The sequence below is a fragment of the Micromys minutus genome (genome assembly GCF_963924665.1).
Source record: "Micromys minutus genome assembly, chromosome: 11".
In the NCBI taxonomy this organism is placed as follows: domain Eukaryota; kingdom Metazoa; phylum Chordata; class Mammalia; order Rodentia; family Muridae; genus Micromys; species Micromys minutus.
This window is the reverse complement of record NC_137980.1, coordinates 27,172,339-27,195,320: the sequence shown is the minus strand read 5'-3', so window position 1 is coordinate 27,195,320 and position 22,982 is coordinate 27,172,339. Positions and strand designations below refer to the sequence as shown.

General features: G+C 43.1%; 1 protein-coding gene across 1 annotated transcript in view; it reads left to right on the top strand.

The window, feature by feature from the left end:
* The window catches only part of PTPN13 (protein tyrosine phosphatase non-receptor type 13), a gene marked incomplete at its 5' end in the record, with an annotated part of 122,866 nt that overhangs the window by 87,367 nt on the left and 12,517 nt on the right, over positions 1-22,982 (top strand). The window contains 11 exons of the mRNA XM_080925731.1: positions 765-1,096; positions 2,357-2,534; positions 5,892-6,050; positions 7,082-7,253; positions 7,343-7,553; positions 10,602-10,672; positions 13,312-13,373; positions 16,045-16,138; positions 16,643-16,780; positions 17,477-17,559; positions 21,070-21,107. Of these exons, the coding sequence (XP_080781857.1) occupies positions 765-1,096; positions 2,357-2,534; positions 5,892-6,050; positions 7,082-7,253; positions 7,343-7,553; positions 10,602-10,672; positions 13,312-13,373; positions 16,045-16,138; positions 16,643-16,780; positions 17,477-17,559; positions 21,070-21,107 (1,538 nt within the window). The remainder of the gene's footprint in view (positions 1-764; positions 1,097-2,356; positions 2,535-5,891; positions 6,051-7,081; positions 7,254-7,342; positions 7,554-10,601; positions 10,673-13,311; positions 13,374-16,044; positions 16,139-16,642; positions 16,781-17,476; positions 17,560-21,069; positions 21,108-22,982) is intronic.

Genomic DNA, 22,982 nt, shown 5'->3' with positions numbered 1-22,982 from the left:
TGGCCTCTGTGGGACTGGCATACATGTGGTGTACCATACATACACTCAGGCATACACATATTTATAAAATAATAAATAAATCTTAAAGTATATACTAACTTTTTAAAAAGTTAGCATTCATTACAGAATCCTAAATTTTGGAAATAGGATACAAAGTATCCTATAGAATATATAATCCAGCTCGAATTCTGATATGGAAGTATAAGTCAGGGCTGGCAGGAAGGCTCAGTGGATAAAGGTGTAAAAAGCCTGACATCAGTTGGATCCCTGGAAACCATGTAAAGATGACAGGAGAGAACTGACCCAACAGAATTGTCCTGTCAGCTACACGCATGTCACAGCAAGCACAAGCACACAGAAATAAGTAAGACAGTTTGACCATAAGATGTAAGTCAGGCTGTCAAGGTGGCTCACCAGGTAAGGGTGCTTGCTGCCAAGCCTAAGGACCTGAGTTCAAGCCCAGGAAGCCCCTGGGTGGACAGAGAACCAACCATAAGTTGTTCTCTGACCTTTACACATACACTGTGGCATTTGTACACTGATACAATGATACCCCAAAAATTAATTATTGTAATAAATAAAAAGTAACTCCTATAGTCTTAGCACTTGTCATATTTCTGTTTAAAGAGCCCTAATTATGTTTGTTATCAGAAAGTGTATATCTTTACATAAAGTACTGCTTCTTAGCAGGTTCATAATGAGCTGACCACTTAAAGCTGATGCCATTTGTCACCCTCTGACGTCCTTCAATGTGTCCCTTTCAGACCCCACTCCACTCTCCAGCACAACCATTTCTGAACAGCAGTAAAGAGCCTTCTCAGCCGTCGTCGTTCTTGGTGGAGCAAGGCGTCAGCTCGGACAAGAACGGGGTGTCTGGCAAAAGCAAGAAACAGTGCAAGCCTTCATCCAGGAGACAGAGTTACAGCGACCACAGCGAGAGTGGAGAGGAGGACTCCGCGAGACCGCCAGCAAGGATGCCAGGTGTGACCCCAACGACAGCCTTTGCACCTGAAGCACCGAGAAGCCAGGAAGAATCCATATGCACCATGTTTTACCTCCCTCGGAAAATGCCCAGCAAGCCGGAGTCGGAGAGCAGGTACTGCTAGTGTTCCAGTGTCCAGAGCAGCCGGTGCTGTAGCCAGGCACCAGCAACATAGATTGCTCTAAGAAAGCAGCATCCAGTGGGCTGGAATCATGGCTCAGAGCTTAGAGAGGACTCTGGTTCAGTTCCTAGCACCCATACCAGTCAGCTCATAACCTCCTAGAACTCCTGCTCCAGAAGATAGGGCACCCTGGTGCACACGTGTACACAGAATAAAGAGCATTTCTTGTAAAGAATGGAATGCCTGTGGATTCACAATAGTAGGTCTGCTCGCTGTTCAGACTGACTAGTGAGCTTTCAGGCCACTCAGTTTCACCCTTAGCAATTAAGAAAGCAGTTTCTCAACACAATTTAACCAGAGAGAAAAGAGAGAGATTTAGCTGGGTAATGATACCCTGGAAGATTAGAATTGCTAGAGGAGACCAAGGGCTGTTCACAAACTGCAAGGCTTGGAAACCAGGAAAGAGAAAATGTTTGAACAAGTAGGAGCCGCAGTTAAAGATACAGCCACGCCTCCAGCAGCTGCTCCTACCTGGACTGTTGCTGTCTGTGTGTGTCCAAGCATGCTGGCCTGCATTTTCTCTCCTCCTACCCTCCCTCCATCTGTCCATCATCCATCTGTTTGTCTGTCCGTTCATCTATCTACCTTTCCTTCCCCTTCCCTCTGCCCTCCCTGTTCTCCCGTGCAGAGTGACCATGGGAACCATCTTATTATCCCAGATGCTCGGAAGCCTGAGGGAGGAAAGAGGTGAAGGCCAGCCTAGACAGCCTAGAAAAATTCTCTCAAAGAGCAGTGGACAATAGTAGAGCACTTGTGTAAATGAATAAAACCATACATAGTTCAATCCCCAATTCTGGAAAGTGAGTATTTAAGTAAAAATAAATGACCACAAGAGTAAGAAGTTTTTTTAAATTTCTCCTTTTCTCACTAGGTCGGAATACAGTTTAGATCCCTGATCACATAACTTCCATCTTGAATAGCAGCTAGGAATAGAAAGTATACTTAATTCTAGCCTGCCTTACCATCCTTATGTAGCCTACAGAGCTTATCCAAAGTTGAACCTGCACAGAAAATAATTAGAAATATTACCAAACAGTAGTCGTTGAATAAATTGATCATCTAAATGCAGATGAAAGCCTGTGAGAGTCTCACGTAAAACCTGACAGAAATTTGTTGACCATTTCTGCCGTGGCACAAACTAAATATTGGCCCTGGAAAGCATCCACAGATAGTGTTGTTTCTTGTCTCTGTAGCCGTCCTCCTCATCTGCTGGAGGTAAGCTCTGGACAGAGCCACCAGTCCCCGGCAGAGTGTGCTCCCTCCGACTCCACTGGCAAATACTTCACACATCTCGCTTCTCAGCCGAACAAAGAGGAAAAGATGACGACTGTGAAAAGTGACTTGGGAAACCACCTTGATGATTCTGAGCTGGTGAGCGTCTTTCTCTGCATACAACTATAAAACAACTCTCATTTCTCTCAGTGAGGTTACAGACGTGTTTTTTCTATTAGTTAAGGGAAAAGCTGTGTTGTAGACTTGCTTATATTACACTTACTGAATGAATAATGCCCCTCTCTGATGTTTCCCTCATAAGAAATTAGGGAATGGTAAAAAGTATTGTCTGTCACCCTGACTTTCTCACTGCTGTCTCTCCATTATGGCAGATGTCCACAAACAAATCACCTACCTCTTGTGATTCCTAGTAGCTTTGGATATCCAGTGGGCTGCCAGCTTCAGAAGACTGGGAACGAATGTGTGTGCATGAGTACACATGTGTGTGTGGAAGTGTTCATGTGTATGTGTGTGAAAGCCGGAGGTCAGCCTCAGACAGTGTTTTTCCAGAGCCATTCATTTTGGCTTTTTATTAATCTTTATTAATTCTTTGGATATTTATTTATTTATTTATTTATTTCATCCTGGCTGTAGTTTCCCCTCCCTCCTTTCCTCTTCTCTCCCCAAGTCCTCCCAAAAAAAGGGAGGTATCAACCAGCCTGGGCATATATCAAGCTGCCTTAAGGCTAGGCACCTCCTCCTCTTTTATTAAGGCTGGATGAGGCAACTCAGTAGGAAAGGATCCCAAAGGCAGGCAACAGAGTCAGAGTCAGCCCTACTGACCAGAAGACCAAGCTACACAACTGTAAGCTATGTGCAGAGGGCCTGGGGCAGTCCCGTACAGGCTTCCTGGTTGATGGTTTGGCTAGAGAGATGGCTTAGCCATTAAAGGCTCACAACTAAAATAGAAGAGAACTTCATATACGTATGAAATGTGCCTTGACCACATTCATCCACCCTTATTTTTCACCCCACATTCCTCCCAGACCTACCTCATCTCTACCCAAGCTCAAGTACCCCTCTTTGTTTCTAGATAACCCACCAAGTTCTGTTTATGCTGCCCACCTACTCATGGGTGTGGGGCCTTCCACTGGAGCACAGTGGGCCCACCAGTTGCCGCACCCTTTAAACTGCCTCCCTCCCCCAGACTGACAGTAGCCTGGGGCGGGGCTCTCATGAGTTCCTCCCTCTACGCTGCAGTGCTGCCTGGCTTGTCTTGTCATGGTTACCACAGCTGCCTTGAGTTCATGAGTACAGTAGCCCTGTGGTACCCAGAAAACACAGCTTCACTCTGGTCCTTCCTGACCTCTGGCTCTTACACTCTTTCATACACACCCTTCCACACTGTTCCCTGAACCCTGGGAAAGGGCATATAATATAGGTGTTCCGTTTGCTTCTGGACAACCCACACTCATAGTCTCTGTAACTTGGCCAGTGGTGGATATCTGTATTAACTATTTTTCACAGTACGAAGAAACTTCTCTGATAAGGTCTAAAAGCTGTGCTGATATTTAGATAGAGAGTTAACAAATTTAAAGGGCAGATTGTCTGTTTACCAAAATAATAGTCGTAGGGTGATGGTTGGAGCCTGTGAACTCTGCAGCAATGTGCTCCTGATTCCTGTTACAGCACTGGGCATGCATCTCTTATTGCATGGGTCCTAAATCCAATCAGAGCATTTGCTCCCATAACATTTGACCCACTATCGTACCATGGTGTGTCTTGCCTTGCCAGTCACTGTTAGAACTTCCAGAGTTCACTGCTGGGTAAGACTTGGTGTGTTTTAACCCTAGCATTCTGCCCAGCGCCTCTCAGTTCATGGATGCTAGCCAACAGGGAGGAAACTTCCTAGGCAGGAGCAACCTGATTTTTCCATGTGCTGTGTCTGAGGTGGGTGGTGTCTTCAGCAGTTGGTCTTAAGTTCTGGTAGATTATCAAGAACCATGGCAATAGCTTGTGTTGTTTGGTTGCAGGGTTGGGGGGAATGACATGCATGACCAGCAACAAACTCATGGGGAAGCACCCCACACTTGGCACTGAGCTTCTGACGGTCTGTGATTTTTGGAATTCCAATTAAAACTCTTCTCATGAAAAAAAAAAAAAAAAACCACATATGAACTTTGTAAAACAGCAGATTTCCATATGAGTTCTTTAACATCCTTAATGTTAGTTAACCCTATCCTACCCCCTCTTCAACCATATGCCCCCATCCCTGGCCCCAGTTTAACTCACACATAGTTGTTTTATCAAAGCCTTAAAATTTCTAAGCCTGCAAATCAAACTTTTTCCATTCAAGAATGGTAATTCTTTTAATTGTATTGAAAGCTAGCCTTTTTCACTGTTCGTTAGCTAAGAACTAAATGTCTATGTCCAAACATAAAACAAGTAAAGGGAAGAGAAGCACCTGTGATCTCACCATCCCAGGCTACAGAGATTGTGGACCAGATAGTCTTTCCATAATTTTCATTTTTTTATAATCATAGGAGTGTATGTGTGTGTCAGTGTGTCAGAGGGAGAGACAGACAGACAGACAGATAGACAGAGGAAATAAGTGTTATCATCTGAGCATTTTCAGGTTCATTCATAGCAATAAACTCTGTCATTGTCCACATAAGCATCCGCCCCCTCCCAACTAAAATCTTTGGAGTTTGTTGCACATCTTAATAATATGATGCACAGTACTTCATAGTTCTACAGACACCGCAACACATGGAACCTTCCTTTCGTGTCTCCTGCCTCCCTCTTAGTTGTTTCTAAACCGTCTGCCCCAAGCGTTGCCTTTGATGGTCAAAATGTCATCAGTTTGCTTCCTTGTTTATCCTGGATCTGCCAGGCTCACTCTGGACAGTCCTTGGCTGGCATGTGAGGCTCTGATCCAATCCTAGCTCTTCCAGATAGAAAAACACTTTTTAAATGGAAGAAGAATGGAGGGAAAGACTGGGGACAAGCACAAAACTTTTTTTTTAAAAAAGATTTGCATATTTATTATATATAAGTACACTGTAACTATCTTCAGACACACTAGAAGAGGGCGTCAGATCCCATTACAGATGTCTGTGAGCCACCATGTGGTTGCTTGGATTTGAACTCAGGACCTCTGGAAGAGCAGTCAGTGCTCTTAACAGCTGAGCCATCTCTCCAGCCCCAGGATTTATTTATTTATTTTATGTATATGATTACACTGTAGCTGAATTCAGACATACCAGAAAAGAGAATTGGATCCCTTTACAGATGGTTGTGAATCACCATAACTTTATATATAATTTTATACTTCAAAATATGTCACATGCTTGGAAAGAAAGGAACTTTCTATCTAGAGTTGAGAAGACCTCTCACTTGGCTGAGTTAAGATTGGGGGTTTCTTGTCTCTTAACTGAGGGCTACAATATTCATGTGTGTTTGTCTGTAGGAGAAAGAGGACAGACAACCTTAAGTCAATCTGTGTTCTTTCTCTAGGAAGTAGAGCTTCTCATTACCCTGGTTAAATCAGAAAAAGGAAGTCTGGGTTTTACAGTAACCAAAGGCAGTCAGAGTATTGGCTGTTATGTTCATGACGTCATACAGGATCCAGCCAAAGGTGATGGAAGGCTAAAGCCTGGAGACCGGCTTATAAAGGTAAGACACTGAGGGGCTGCAGGCATCAGGCACACAACTGATACACAGCCATATAGGCACAAAATAAAACGATATTTTTAAAGTGAGACAGTTAAGGGGAATGGAGACATTCTTACAAATGTGACTGGCGGTCTTAATCTATCTTTATTACTATCATGAAATACCTTACACAAGCTAACTTTAAAAAGAAAAGGCACCATCAGCTAGCCCAAGTGAAGGCATCATACCTGTGTAAGAGGAAGACATCATCTCAGGAGGATGCCAGAGTGTCTGGGGTCCCTCTGCTCCTTCTAGTCAGTGGCTTTACTGTCACGCAGAGAACCTAGTCACATCCAGACCGTAGCGGTGACCAAAATCAAGTGTGCACTGCGGAAGGAAGGGGGCTGAGTTAGGACGGTTTCCCTGGTTTATGTTTTCCTTCGCCAACACTTTAAAAATAAAGTCGTTATTGAGGCATTAGCGAGGCAGAGGGCACATGCCTGGAGTCTCAGCACTTGGCGGGTAGAGTCAGTTGGATCAGGAACACAAGGTCTTTCTTGACAACACGACAAATTCAGCATGAGACTCTGTCTCCGAAGGAGGTGGTGGGGACTTAGGAATGTAGCTCAGTTGGTAGCACATATATATATAGCTTCAGCACTACAGAAAACTGACATGGCGGCACCCACCTGCAATCCATGTGAGATGTGAAGGCAGGGGTGTCAGATCATTCTCCATTACAGCCTTTATACACATGGATTCTTGGGAATTGCTGCAAGTTGCTTTCTAAACTGAAAGTCCTTCAGGGTCTCTCAAGTCCATGAGAACAGCCAGTTTCTTAAAATCTGGAGGGCAGCAAAGTGTGCATTTACTTGTTAACAACTTCACATTGTTCATAATAGCTTGGTCATTGTCTCTACACTCTGTAGAGAAAGAGATTCTAATTAATTAGAGGCTACATCACCATAAATCTCTTACTGGCTAATATAGGTTATAATCATATTTCCCGTTCCAAAATTCAAGCCGTAGCTTGCCTCTCTCTCCTTTTGTAGGTTAATGATGCAGATGTTACAAACATGACCCACACTGATGCGGTAAACCTGCTGCGAGCTGCACCCAAAACAGTCAGATTAGTTCTGGGACGGATCCTAGAGTTACCCAGGATGCCAGTGTTTCCCCATTTGCTGCCTGACATTACAGTCACATGCCATGGAGAGGAGTTAGGTAAGAACAACGCAAGCTCCATTCAGTGCGACTTTCATGCATTACAAGACTCCTGTGCCTGGGAAATCATTACTTTCTGTTCTTTGAAGGGTTCTCTCTCTCTGGAGGCCATGGCAGCCCACATGGAGTGGTATATATTAGTGACATCAACCCAAGGTCAGCTGCAGCTGTTGACTGCAGTCTCCAGCTGCTAGACATCATTCATTATGTGAACGGAGTCAGCACACAAGGAATGACCTTGGAAGAAGCAAACAGGGCATTGGACCTGTCACTTCCTTCAGTGGTGCTGAAAGTAACCAGGTACTGGGCAGTAGTCTACAGCCTTGGGTGTGTATGGATGCAGATCAGTCCTTGGTTGTGCTTGTACTGTCATATGGGCATTACAGAACTACCAGTTCACAGCCAACAAAAGAGTAACATTGGAACAGAGTTCCTGATAGAGTCTAAGAAGCCACGCAAGGAAGTGCTTCAGCATGATTTCAATCAATAGGCAATTAGCACATATCAGAATGTCTTCAATTGCAAGTACCAGAAACATAGCTCAATTCTTTCCTTTTTGCTGTTGGCCATTATCTGTGGTGTATCAGTTTTCTCTCTGGTGACCAGATGACTATTCCAGCTGTGCTTCTCACACCGCTCCATCTAGAGCCATCTTCAAGGAGGGGTTCCCACAGCCACCACTGATGAACACTTGTGCCGGGGCCTACAATATGGCCTATCTGAACTACAAGTGCTTCCCACAGCATCAAATGCTAACAGCAGCTTCCGTCACATGTACAGGAAAACTGTTAGAAAACATGGGCATCGATTTCCTATGACTCCTCTAACAAATTACCATAAACAACACAAGATTACCATCTCTGCAGTTTCGGAGGTCAGAAATACAAATGGATCTTACTGGGAGTCAGCGTGTCCGTGGGATTAGGTTCCTTTGATAGGTTATAAGAATCCACTACTTTGCTTGGCTTCCTGCCCACCATGTTCTAAGGCAGCATCTGCTATACACTATGCTTCTACTTCTCAGTCTCTGTCTCTAACTGACTTTCCTGCCTCACCTTTGACCTGCTAGGGCTTCAGCAGTGACAACAGTGTCCTAATAGTCCAAGCTAAGTTCCTATTTCTTGTGCTCTGTGAAGCGGCGTCTTCACAGTTGTCTGGGCTCCAGCATAATCTTGAGAGTCCAGACATCCTTGGAGACAGTTCACTCCCCACAGTGCCCATGAATCAAGGCTTTTGAGTTTGGAGACTAAACCAAGCTATGTGTAGGGAAATTTGACAGATGTTTGTGAATTCAAATGTAAGCTATCGATAAACTTGCTTATTGTTTTTAGATAATCCCTCACCCGAATCTCTGTGTGTCTAAATGTTAGATTGACACAGTTGTTTTCCTTAGTGAATGTGAATAAGTTGGGGGAAGGGAAGATATATGGTAGAAATTACCATCACTTCCAAACTTGTTATAGATGGAATGCTTCGCCTTAAAATCAGAACAGTCTTCACTCAGTCCTGAAGTCATGTTCCATTCTTTTCCTACCATTGTCTTAGCTGTTGTTGCTCAGATGTCATAGTTACGTCCTCCATGTTTTTCCTCAGCTCTCCCTGTCAACCTCTGGGCTTTTCTACCTGACTTCTTTGTTCCCAGAAATAACAACTCTGAGACTAATTATTTTCTAATAAATGCTTAGGCCATAAGCCTCAGATTGTTCTCTAACTAGCTTATAACTCAGCTATCCCTTTTATTGTAGCCTGAGTTCAGCTACATGGCTGGTTTCCTCTCCTTGTCTTACACTCATCTCCTCAGCATTCCTAGTTCCCAGAATTCCCTCCCTGCCAGATGTCCCACCTCCTATTTCCTGCCTCAGTTCATTGGCTGTAGACTTCTTTATTGACAAGTAATGTCTGTAAGAGATTTTCTACTCTCTCCACTCTATCTTTATAGTCCACAATAAATAATAGACACAATAAAGAAAGTATGGATAGCTGTGGTGACTGTGTATCTCAGGAACTATAAAGGGGGTAGAATTTTCTTTAATTAACTGCAAGCTAATGACCCCAGCCTGGAGCAGAAGATGTACCTCAAACAAAACAAAAAGACATATTGCTTATGGCCCATCAAGCACATGATCTTGGTGTGGGTTTCACATGTGTGCAGAGGCCCCAGAGAAGGTGTGGTTAGGTCTAATGGAGACCACAGGAGAGGATTATTGTTAGAGTGACCTCAGGAGCCCCTCATTTCATAGCAGCCTATGAAGAGAGCCTAGGTTGGTTGGCTTGGTTTGGTTAGTTGAGAAGGTGCTCCATATCTCAGGATTGCTGCCTGCAAACATAGCCTTGAGAAGTAACCCATGCGAAAGCTGAAAGGAGTTGGCAGTCTCCAGCAGCCCAGCAACAGCATACAAGATTGCTGACGGAGTGTGGTATGTGTCTGCCAACACAGTGTCCTTTTAGGTATCCTTAAGTACGTACAAGATGGCACACTACCCCCTATTCCCAGTGTGCTCACTTTGGCTACTCTCTGATTCTTAGAATGAACAGCTTGTTTCACTTCTATTTTCACTCTGAAAGAAATGCTTGTTTGTTTCAAGGCCTCGTATATAAACATGTAAACTGTACATCCCGAGTTAGCTCACCTCTGAACTGTCTGCTTAATGGCAGTGATGGAGGCTGTCAGTCATCAACCACCATGTTCCTAAATGGGAAGGGCACTAGGCTGACATGCGGGACTGACGGTCATTCTCAGAGCAGAGATAAGTTCAGCAGATGGAGCCTTCAGTCCAGCCTCCAGCTCTGTCATTAGCAATAATAATATCAAGGATTCAGTCCTTGCTGAGTGTGGTTTACTCACCTATAATTCCTATACTTGGAACCAAAAGCAAGCAGATTGACAGTTCATACAACCTTGCTACAGAATAGACCCAAGGCCAGCCTGGACTGAGTAGAAGAAAATGGAGAAGGGAAAAAAAGCCATCCCTAATTTTTTTTTCTGAATCTTTGTGAGGAGAGGTTGGGGAGTGGTGAGTACGTCTCTCCTGTGGCTGTAGATCACCCTTGCTCTGCACTGTGTTTGAGGGAGGGCTGATGATGTGTTGCATACATCAGCCCAGCCTGCGAGTTAAGATTGTTGGATTGTCCTGTGTTTGCCATTCATCTCACTGGGGTACTGGGGGTACAGACACACATAAAGAGGTTCATAAAATCCTGTCCACACTTTTTGGGGTGCCTGGCCTCAGCCCCTGTAAAGTGAAGCCTCCAAAATGACTAGAACATGGTCCAAAGTGTTTTTAAGCTATCTGAAACCTTTGTAAATTGTTCTGGTTTTCCTTTGTAACTCCTGTGTCTGTTGTACAGAGATGGTTGTCCCGTGGTGCCTAGTTCAACGAGATCCGCCATTTCTGCTCCAAGATTCACCAAAGCCAACGGTATGAACATTTGGTTTCACACACTTTACAGAGAGATGACTTTCTTCTTGGACAGCAACTGTCTTTAAGCTGTTTATCTCAACACTGTAGGATGTTTTACAGGATCCAAGTGAAAATACTCTTTAAGTGCTAACATCGTTGAAACTCAATATATTAGAAAAATAAGAGAGCAAAGTAGACCATGAAATACATAGTGCAGTGGGGCCGAAACTGTGGCCTCAGGAGGTCCCCTGATGATTCCAGGAGCCTCCATTTCCTACCAGTACAACCGCAGCTAATGTCAACCTAACGGGGCTCTAATGAGGCTTGTATGCAGCTTAGTAATTTACACAGATATTTACAGAGTGTCTCCTCTGCCCCAGGGGCCCGTCTGGGCATTGCGGATTTACAGATACAGAAATATCTATGTCACATGGCAGCGTCGTGACAAACGGTAGAGCTTTAGCCATCATTGTATCCTCAGCAAAGCATTCTTATAAGTGTTTTAGTCCTCATTAATAACTGGGTGATTCTAAAGTTTCTGCTTTATCACTTTATAGAAAGAGAAACCGAGGCACAGAGAAGTTTGATAACTTGCCAAAGCCCACAAAGTTAATAAAGAACAAGTCTAAAACTTACACCCAGAAAATATGATTTCCACCTGTTTATATAGTTGGCACCTACAGGTGTGGCTTTTATTGCTCATGCTAAGAGAGATGTCAGGCATAGGAGACTGTGAACTAGAGCTCGGTGCTGTGCATGGAGCAAATCTTCCAGGTTTGCAGAGAGTAGCTTCTGGATACTAACACCATCAGGAAACCATGCCATTTGTCTGTTAGAGCCAAAGCTTCGGAAAGCCAGAGACACCTGTCCCCTGCTCTTAATCAGTTCACTTTAGAGCAGGCTAGCTCCTGAAACAGTGACAAATGTTTGCTGCCAGTTTGTCTTCTAGGCCCACACCTGTGGAAAGCACGTTGGGCTCTGTCTGTTCTCTGGCTTGACTCCCATGGGACCAATGTCTTTGACACCAAGAGGGTAAAGGGAACCATAGAGCAGCAGGGAAACTGTAAATAAATTGATTTCCTGAGGTGTGCAGAGGGGACTTTGATCTAGTAGCTTTTTATCAATAGGCTTTTAAAATCATTTCTCCTAGAGTTTTAAAATGCTTTCTATAATGCTTTCTAGTAAAGTGAAAAGGTCCTTAGGGTCTTCATAACAGCAACCATAAAGTTATAGAAATACATTCATAAGAACTCCACAACCTCCATCTTCCTGCCAGAATTACCTACAGGTCATTTTCAGCTAGAAACCCTAGAACCCATATGCTGCCAAGAGGGAAAAGTCAGTATTGGTCTAGAAATGCACTAAAGAACATTTTCCTGTATTTACCCCCACCATGTCTGTGCTAAAGCACTTTGCAAAATGAACAGTCGGCTCACCCACACAGTAAGAGTGAAGACAGTTCTGCACTTGTGATGTAATGTGGAATAGTTTCCATTCAGCATCTCTGACTTAAATCACTCAGTTCCAAACAGCTTGTTTTGTTTTGTGGGACTTGGTACAGGGTCTCCTTCTAGAGCCCAGGCTGACTTCAAATTTGTAGCAATCCTCCTGCCTCTGCCTCCCAAGCACTGGAATTGCAGGGGTAAGCAATATATTTAGCTCCAAACTTTTTGATGTGTTTGTGTTTGTTTGTTTGTTTTTCAAGACAGGGTTTCTCTGTGTATCCCTGTCTATCCTGGAACTCACTTTGTAGTCCAGGCTAACCTTGAGTCATCTTAGGAAGAGCCACCTGCCTTTGCTTCCCAAATTAAAGGTGTGCACCACCACCTGGCTCCCAAAAAGCTTTCATGGGAACTATTTTTTCTCAGGGATTTGGGTCCCCTGCCCCCAGTGTGGTGGTGCACACCTAATTCTGGCACTTGGAAGATGGTGGCAAGAGGGTGAGGTGCTCAGGCACCCTCATTGGTACAAGCTGAGGCCAGCCTGGGCCGTGGGAGACCCATCTCAAAAATACAAAGGAGTTGAGTGTGGTTTTCTGTTGTTTTTGTTTTGCTTGCTTGCTTGCTTACTTTCTCTCTACCTCCCCCACCTTCTCTCTCTCCCTTTCTCCCTCCTCCCCCTCCCTTCTTCCCTCCTCCCCCTCTCTCTCTCCTCTCCCCTCTCTCCCTTTCTCCCTCCTTCTCTCTTTCTTTCTTTATTCAGTTATTTTAAGTTAAACCCTTCTTTAATATTTTACTCTGCTTACTTGGTTTCTATCATTTTTATTCGGGCCTCTTCATAGTTAAAAATAACATCCTTAGAAATACTGGGTTCCTTTAATTATTTTATATGGGTCAGAATTTGTTAACATTTTTCACATTGACTTAGTGTGTACATGTGTGTGCCTGTGTGTGTGTGTGTATGTGTGTGCGCCTGTGCTCCTGCATGTCTCGTCACCCATGCCTCGGCTCATGGATGTGGATAAACTGCAGAGGCTGGATCTCATCGGCCCAGGTGATGTCAGCCCTGAAGGCAAGCGCTTATCCTGCTGATCCGTCTCACTGCCCCCGTCAGAATACTTAGCTGAGTTACATCCTCAAAGTTGTGTACCTCGAGCAATCTCCATGTGCCTCTGGCAGTTTCAGTTGTCTCATGCCACCCTGTGCTGTTCCCCTCAGGCCTCAGCAGCACGGAGCCTTGTGGACAGCTCGCACTCACGCCTCAGAACTCCTTCTCCAAGGCAAGAACAATAACTTTCTTTCATGTCATATCTGCTTTTAGTAACCAGTGTGCTTGTGTTTTATACTGAATCGGTTTCGTAATTAAATGTTGAGACACACATGCTAACAGTAGGAATCTGTTGTGATACACTAACAGGCCTTGCTAAGTAAGCTCACTCTGAACCCTTCACGCCTGCACCCTCTGGCGCACAGGCTCTTTCGTGGCTAATGACCTGACCAAGGAATGCGAGCGTCTGGACGATTTAGTTAGTGTGCACGGTTCCTTCACTTGTCTCATGGAGTGTAGGCAGGAAGTGTGTCCTTAACAACTGAGTTGCCCTTGTGCATTAGTGTTAGCACAGGTGGCCTGAGAAGGCTAAGCCCGTGACCCTGGTAAGCAGCGACAGCACTAGCCAAAGGAAAAGATGCACTTGTTGTGAACCATCCAGGATTAGCAGAGACACCTGCAGTGACTTGGCAAGGCTTTAAATGCTCTGAGTTCACTCTGGGCTCTGTCTTCCCAGGCACTTGTGTTCCCATAAGTTTGGGCAATGTTTCTTTGTTTTATTCTCTTCCTTCCATGTTCTGTGAGTTGTCAGAGGCGATCGCGGTTGGGTTTTATTCTGTTGAAGTTTTATCCTTCACTCACTCCGTGCAGTCCAGTCCACCCGTCACTACTCAGGCATCCGCCCATGTCATCTAAAAGGCATATCTGCCCATGTGAAATGCTTTGCTCTTTAGTGATCTGAGAAAACCCACACCATCTCAACATGTTCCAGACATGAGCTGGGGTTTGAAGAAGGGGATTCGTATAATAAACAGAAGCCCCATTCTGTGCCTTTCTGGCAGCACATGGTGCCATGGAACACATTCTAGGTAGATGTCCTGAGACACATTGCCACTATAGCTGGAGGTCTGTGACGGCAGAAATCACGGTGACACCAAGTGCCGTCGGTGCACGCACCGTGTGTTCACCACACTGTAGCGGAGCGCGCCTCCCTGCTGACCTAGATCTTCAGCTGCAGCAACTGAATTTTCATGTTATTCATGCTGGATACTGTTTGTTTTCTTCTTCAATGTGTGTTGAAAGAAGGAAGTGCACAGTTTCTATTGAACTACATCAAACCATAGAACCAAGGGCTTGTACTATTGTGGGTGCCAACATTTCTGTTGTGAGGGAAATGTTCTAAGAAGTCTTTTGGACAACATTCTGTCCTTGAAAACTGGTGCCCAGAACATAAATTTCTCACGAATACTGGGATTTCGCAACCAGTGATGCTGTAGGTGTTACATCACCAGCTTATGAAGCATAATTATGTCATATCTAACTTCTCAGTAAAAAGTGTTAGGCCTTCAGAGCAGCACATACTTAATAAGATTTAGTCATTCAACTTTATAGTTTATCCAGATCTACCTTTTTTTTTCCTTTTACATTTTTATTAACTTTATTTTTTTATTGACCACAGATTTTTTTATATATAATATATCCTGATCATGGGTTTTCTCTCCAGAGAGTATCCCACCTTCCTTCCTATCAGAATCCAATCCTATCTGTCTCTCACTGGAAAACAAATAGGCATCTAAAGAATAATAATACAGTAAGATTTTTTTTAAATATCCAGAATATAATGAAGCAAACAGAAGGAAAAAAAGCATGAGATACTCATGTAGGCACAGAGATACACGTTTGCATACAGTGGTATCATTTAAAAATCAGAAAACTGGAAGCCATAATGTATATAAAACCTGTCCGATAAGATAAAAATAAAATAAAAATTAGAAGAGCCCTGTCACACCCTTATGAGACAGAGACTCTCCAAAGACACTGCTGAGCTCACTTGTGTTGGCATCTACTGCTGGGCACAGGGCTGGGCCTTAAGAGCGGTTTGCATCACAGAGGCTGGCAGCATGTGCAGAACCTGCGTGGAGAGAAGTAGACACCACGTGCCACAATCCCTAGCCCAACCTTTGTCTCTCTTTAAATTGTGCTGGAGACGGGACCCAGCTGTGCGGGTGCTCCAGCACTGAGCCCCGTGGCTCACGCTGCCCTCGGTGGGGACAGGACCCAGCTGTGCGGGTGCTCCAGCACTGAGCCCCATGGCTCACACTGCCCTCGAGGCTGTACACTGGAAGTGTGAACCGTCTGCTGCACTGGAATGCTGCATTCAGTTCAGTGGGTGTATAATAGTCACATTGCTGTCAGCATTGTTATATCACAGACTCAGGCAAGAGTTACACTGCATTGAAAAGTCTTCAGTGTTGGTTCACATATAATCCCAGCACTAAGGCAGCAGGAGTGTGAATCTGAGGCCTCTTAGTGCTGGACAGCAAGACCCTGTCTCAAAAGAAAAAAAAAAAAAAAAAAGACCAAAAATAGTTTTAATCTTTTCTCTCAGCTTCTAGGGCTAAACTTTCCTAAAATGTTCTTTGGAAGACAAATCTCAAAACATATCTCAAGAGCTTTGTGTAGTCTAATTATTTTAAGAAATAGCACGATTCCAGATGTGTTCGACAGTAGGAACTCTTACACACTGCACTCCCTGGGTGTTCCCTAGTCACACAGATTCGGGGTGCAAAGGTGGACCGTGAGCCTTGTACTAATCAGATAGAGGAAGGAGCCTCGCTCAGTCCTCCAATCCCAGACGTTAACAAAGCAGTAATCTGGTGGTTTGCTGTGGTCTTGCACTTCAGGTTAACGGGGAAGGCGTGGGTGAAGCTGTGTGCCCTGGAGGAAAAGGCTCATCTTCTCAGATGAAGGAACCAACTGACCTGACTGAAACCAAAGGTAGTTTTCAAATAAGCCACCCTGTTACCGTAGAGACTCTAAAAGTATAAAAACAAACACGGATCGCTAGTCCCCTTCTGTCAACTCACATGCTGGTATAGCTTTAAGGGGGAAGATTGTTTGAAGAAATGAGGAGAGTACAAAACTAGCACTATTGATTGCCTCCTGCTCAAACGTCCAGCCTCTCTTCTCTTCCCTAAAGCTTCATAGATGACCAAATGTTTACAGATTTTACGTTGAGGGTATTTTATGACATAGGCATCAAATTGTTAATATTTCATGGATAAGTATATCTCCAGTACTGACTGTCATTAATTGCTTCTAAGCTGCAGCTGCTCTAAGCTCTGGTTGTCACAGCAGTCAGCAAACATATAGACTAAGCACTGGGAGACCATGTCTACCCTTCAGGAGAGACAGTTCGTACTTCAAAGCACCTGGCATGTTCAGGCTGACACTTGTCCCTTTCTCACCTCAGTACTTTTAAAATAAATTCCTGTTTTCAAGAATCTGATTCCCGGGATGAAGACATCTATGATGACCCTCAAGAAGCTGAAGTTATCCAGTCCTTGCTGGATGTTGTGGACGAGGAAGCGCAGAACCTCTTAAACCAGACGAATGCTACCAGAAGAGCCTGTTCTCCAGGTGGGGGAACCAGATGAATGAGCCAGCATTACCGGGAGCTAAAGCTCAGGGGTGGGGAATGTTCTTGAGTAAAACTGAAATACATTAGCAGCGCCAACATTCATCAGTTTCTGGGCAGTGTTTTCAGAAAGGGAACAAAGTAACATTAATTGTCTGTTCCATGTGTTTGGGTAAATCACCTCAATGATGAGATTTTAAAATGTATCCTCAGAGGCTGTGGATGTAGCTGTGGATAGAGTGCTGTCCTAGCATGCAGGAAGCCCTAGGTTCAGTGCCCAGCACCACATAAACCGTGCATCGTGGTACACACCTGTAATCCCAGCACTTGGGATGTGGAGCCAGGAATACTAGAAACTCACTGTCGTCTTCAGCTACATTGAAAGTTTAAGGCCAGCCTAGATTACATGAGACTTGTCTAAAAAACAAACTCCAAAGTATCACAAAGTGTCATAGTTTTTATAAATACATTATGGTAACCATCTTACTGCCACTGTTAAAGCATGTCCGATTCATAGACAAGCTTTACAAACTACTTGACACCATGTCCTGTTGTCACTCGCTCCGGGCTGGCCCTGTTAGAGCGCTCGCACTGCTGCTGGGCAGTGGCTGTTTGCTGCCACCTTTTATGAGTAAACACAGCTCTATGAAAACTCGGCTGACATTTAGTTTCTCTTGGTCCAAACATTTCTCTCCCAGATCCACTGAGGACAAACAGGGAGGCACCAGAAGAAGAAGATACCGACTGTGATGGGTCTCCATTACCTGAGGATGTCCCTGAGGTGAGGGCGGTGCCTTTGTGAACAACCATGATGCTGCACTTGGCTAGGATTCCATTTTAACCCCAAAGGGGAAATCACTGGCAATGTGGCTTATCAGCTTACATTTGCGGGGGCGGGGAGGAGGTAGTTTCATTTTATTGCATTGCAGTGCCATCTGCACCCAACAGAACTGAGTTATTTCTCAATTGAAAGAACGAGGAAATGGGGAAGGGGATGTCAGAAGTTCGGACATACACTTGAGGTTTCTACCGCCCAAATGTGTACTTAGACACCACCTCATACCCACAAGGTCATGTTCATTGTGTACTTACAAATTTGTGGCATGGATGGATGCCCGTAAGCTTGTGTGCGTGTGTTCTGAGTATTTCTTAATGCATAAAAATTATATGAACGTTGACTCTCAAGATACACCGTTCTTCTGAGGGTTTATTTAAGATGCTCCTCTGCACTGCCATGGTTAGTTATACCTGAGGCTCTTTGAGGGGTTCATGACTCTTGTGAGTCTTAACAACTTCATTGTGTCTTCACTACAATATTTTAAAAATGACATTTAAAGGGGGTATTCTAAAAAGTCCCTTTTCGCTACGAATAAAAATAAGAAACTTTGCCTGCCTGCCATCTAAAATTTATTTTCTCTTAAAAAGGAGAAACAGTATATAATGTAGATTTTCATCATTATGACCTTTAATAACAGACCTTTATGTTGGAAAACTTTCATTACATTGATTTTAGGATATATTTTCATTATAAAAATCAATTTAAATGTAACTATTTACTTATGTAAAACATCTTTTTAATATTCTGTCCATACTTGTCCTCTTCTGTGAAAAAAATATATCATGACAAGGCAACTTACAGGAATTTATCTGGGCTACTGGTTCCAGAGCTAGGCATCAGTCCTGGAGGAGAATCAGGGAAGTGGGTATTACTAAGGAGAATCAGGGCAGCAGGCGTTACTAAGGAGAATCAGCGCAGCGGGCGTTACTATGGTAGCTGGAGCAGGAAGCTGGAGGCTCCCTTCTTAGGCCTCAAGCCGAAAGAGCAAACTAGAAATGGCAGCCTTCAAACTCCAAAAGCCACCTCCAGTGATACACTTCCTCCAACAAGACTCCTCCCCCTAAGTCTCCCTAAACTGTACCACCAACTAGTGGCCCAGTATCTAAATGCCCAAGATGTGGGGGACACCTCATTCAAACTGTCATGGGTACTTACTAATAAAACTTGTATTTCTATCTACCCTCCCATGGTACACGTGAAAGCAACTTGTTTCAAAAGTGGTCAGGCTCAAGGTCACCAGAGCTAATGGCTCTGTAGCGTGGCAAGGGCCCATGTATCATTTTTTTAATACACATCTTTCCACATTGGTAGAAATTTCTTTTTCATTTAACCATTCATACCCTCTCTCCATATAAATACATACAGATTTGCCTAATTTTAATATTCTGGTGTATGGATATATCATAATAGATTAAACAGCCATCTACTTGGAAATTTCACTTTTTGTTTTTGCTACTAGCAGTGCAGGAAAGATTTCTGTGTTGGACTATAAAAGGTAGCTCATTGTGTGTGGCCACACCTCAGGTCCCACCATTTTCCTTACATCCTACCCTACCCCTACCCCTCCAAGCATGTCACACAAGCAGGCGCTTGAGTTGTAGACTGTCTTTGAACTGCTGTAACAACATACTGTTCACTGAGTGGCTTACACAACAGTGTAAATTGTTTTCTCATATCTCTGAAGGCCGTGCGACACAGTCAGGTTCCTACTTAGTGTCTCACTGACTTGCAAGTGAATGACCTTAGTGTAGCCTTAGTCGTGGCCTTACCCTATATCAGCTCCGGTCTGGTCTCTGCGTATCTTCTTTAATGTACCAGGTTTATTGATCACTGGCCTTACCACACCTCTGATCTCTTTTACCCATAATCATGTCAAGGCACCATCTGCAAATCCAGCCACAGTGAGGACGAGGACTTTAACCTCTACAAACATTTAGGATGACATATTTCCCTATATATGCGTGTGTGTACATGTGTGTTATAAAAATTCTATTTAACCACTTGTAAAATTTTATTTATAAAATAAATACAAGTTCTAGGCATAAGCTCATTTTAAAAAATGTACAAGACCAGTATTATATAAACTGAAACTATACAAAGAACATGAAAAAGTATAAAAAAAAATTGAAACATTTCTTGTTCTTTTCTTTGATGGTAAACTCTAAAAATTAAAATTCTCTGCAGAGCTATCCATAAATTAAATATAACTCTATAAAGTAATTTTTAATGGGAGACAAAGTAGCCAGGAAAAATTGATTATAAAATTCAGGTGGAAAATTAGCATGTAAAATTATCTGGGACAAATATCTAAATTCAGATTCGCGACAGGAGAACATTTCTATGAATTGTCACAAAAATGATACAATCCATTTTCTCAGAGTACAAATGAATCTTGGGAGTCTGTGCACTTCGAATACATGATCCTCAGCACCAGGGACACATTCATGAATTGCCTGTGAAGCAAGTACGAAGAGAGCCTTCAGGTGCCCAGGAGCCACGTAGACAGCAGCTCACCTGTGTAACCCCAGTGCTCGGGGATGGAGAGCATCTGTATAGGGTAGAGCGCCCACACCCTTTAGGGAGGAGCACATCCCAACATCCCTGGAGTTCACTGGACATCCAGCCTAGCCAAATTTATGAGCTCTGGATTCCATGAGCCCCTGGTCTCAAAAGATAAGATGGGTGGGTACTGACAGACACGGGTGCAGAGACCCACAGCCAAACATTAGGCAGAGCCTGGGGAATCCTGTGGAAGAGGGGGGGGGAAGAACTAAAGGGGCCAAAGAGGTCAAGGACACCACAAGAAAACATAACCTGGGCCCACAGAAATATATGTGTTTTCATCTTAATCCCAGGTACTGGGATATGGGGCTGCTTCAGATGGCCCGCAGCAGCTGACTGTGGCTTGAGCAGAGCTCTGGTTTTGCCATCTACAGATATTTTCTGCCATTGTGTGATGCTTGGGATTCTGGAAACTTTTCAGAGGGTATATAAATTCAAGGGCCCTGAGAGGCAGGGCTGGTGGTTATTCAGTGGGTTGTTTATGGTTCCTTGGTAGTCGTGCTCTAAGAATTGGCAAAAGGAAAGATGTTAGGTTCAGGGATCTCTCACCCCGTATCCTCCTTTTTCTCTAATGATCCGGGCCAAAACGGAGTGAGGTGGGAAAGGGTGGGGAAAAGAAGAGCTCACAGGGCTGCAGAAGCCATCTTTAAAAAAAAAAAAAAAAAAAAATTTAACTAAAGGTAACCAAAGAAAGTAATTAATTACTGTTAACTAGCAAAATTTCAGAGGCCACTGCAGACATCGCAGACACTTTGTGATGTGGTAATTGAATGTCATGTGTAATACTAGAATAGTAACAATAACAACATAAAAAGTAACCCACAGAAAACATAAGCTTTATGAGATTGGTTTTGTAACAGTGAACTAATCCGATTTTTCTCTTCATCATAGTCAGTGAGCAGCGAAGAAAGAAAAGGAAACCTTGCAAGGTAAAGTGAGCACCAGACACTCTGTACTTTATCTATCAGAATGATTATTTTTTCCATAAAACATAAATTATGGAGTTGTGATTAAATATAAATGAGTCTATTATTATTATTATTATTATTATTATTATTATTATTATTATTATTATTATTATTATTATTATTATTTAATGAAACAAGACATAATTCTGATTGGCCGAGAACTTGCTATGTGGACCAGGCTGGCCTCAAACTCAAGAGATCCACTCTGCCTCCCAGACTGCTGGAGTGGATCTCGAGGTGTGCAACACCACACCCAACCTGAATATTATTTTCTAAGTGTTCCAGGTATATCCTATACCTGTTGCTCAAAAAGACAAAACCAAAGGGGGGGGGAAAAACACCAAGAAAGTACAAATGGGTCTAAAAGAAATAGTGATTCCTCTAATAAGATTATAGGTGTTTTGTTTTTGTTTTTTTAATTTTTGTTTGTTTTTCTGTACTTCCGATTTTTTATATTTTCATGACTAAGAAAAAGAAGCCAGAATCTGCAGGATGGCTCAGTGGATAGAGTGGCTTGCCCCAAAGCCTGATGATCTGAGTTCAATTCCTAGGCCCATGTGTTTGTGCACTGTGGCATGTAATAAAAATAGTTCAAATATGAAACCAAGGATGTTAGGAAATTATTTTTATCTTGTTTTTAAGAGAAGGTCTCACTATGTAAGCCCCAGCTAGCCTGGAAGTTGTTATATAGACCAGGTTGGAGTTAAACTCACGGAGAGCTGCTGTTCTCCACCTCCCTAGTATTGGGATTAAAGGCATTCACTACCACACTTGATCTAAATTCCTTTTAACATCACACAAAATTCTCTCTTTCAAAATAGTTTCTAGGGGCTAGAGAGATGGCTCAGAGATTCAGGGCAGTAGCTGCTCTTCCAGATGATCCTGGTTCAAATCCCAGCAACCACACAGCAGCTCATACATGTCTGTAACTCCAGTTCCAGGAGGATCTGATACCCTCAACACAGACACACACAGGCAAAACCAATGCACATAAAAAATAATTACTATTTTAAAAAGGGAAAAGAAAGAAAATAGTATCTGGTGCCTGGCGAGCCAGTGGTAGCACACACCTTTATTCCCTGCAGTCCAGAGGCAGGTGGATCTCTGTGAGTTCAAGGCCAGCTTGATCTACAGAACAAGTTTCAGGACATAGTTTCTATCATAAATAGGATTTTTGTAATAATGTATGCCAAAGAAACATTTTGTATATATGTATATACACGTACATTTATAGTTTAGTAAATGATTAAATATAAATTTTATATTTGACAATGAGGTTATATGTATTTTTCTAGAAAGACAAGATAATATTAAGTTTTTCACTAAGCCAGAAGAGAGGAAGTATACTATTAATAAAGCATACTATTAACTGCAGCAGTTAAGAGCACTGTGGCTTTTCCAAAGAACCTGAGCTTGGTTCTCACCACCACATCCAGCAGCTCACAGCTGCAGTAACTCCAGCGCCAGGGGGAGCCGCCTCCTCTTGCCTCCACAGACACACGTGGTCTTTCTGTAAAATGAAGTAATGAAACAACTTTATATGTACTCATCAGCAGACATCCAAAAACTAAAATATATGTTGTTGGACAGACAGGGAAGAAAACAATAGTTTTCTGGTGCAGTCTCCCAGGAAGACAATTAAAAATACCAGATTTGGTTTTTTTTTTTTCTTTTTTAATCAAATTACTGATTCTTGAATGTGCTTACATTTGTTTTAATGTCATTAAAACCATGGGGGGAAACCTAGTACCCTTCAACGTATCAATTTGATTTTAAAGAATTTATTCCAGCACCTGTAAGAGAATATTCTTATAGAATCATGATAGTAAAACAATT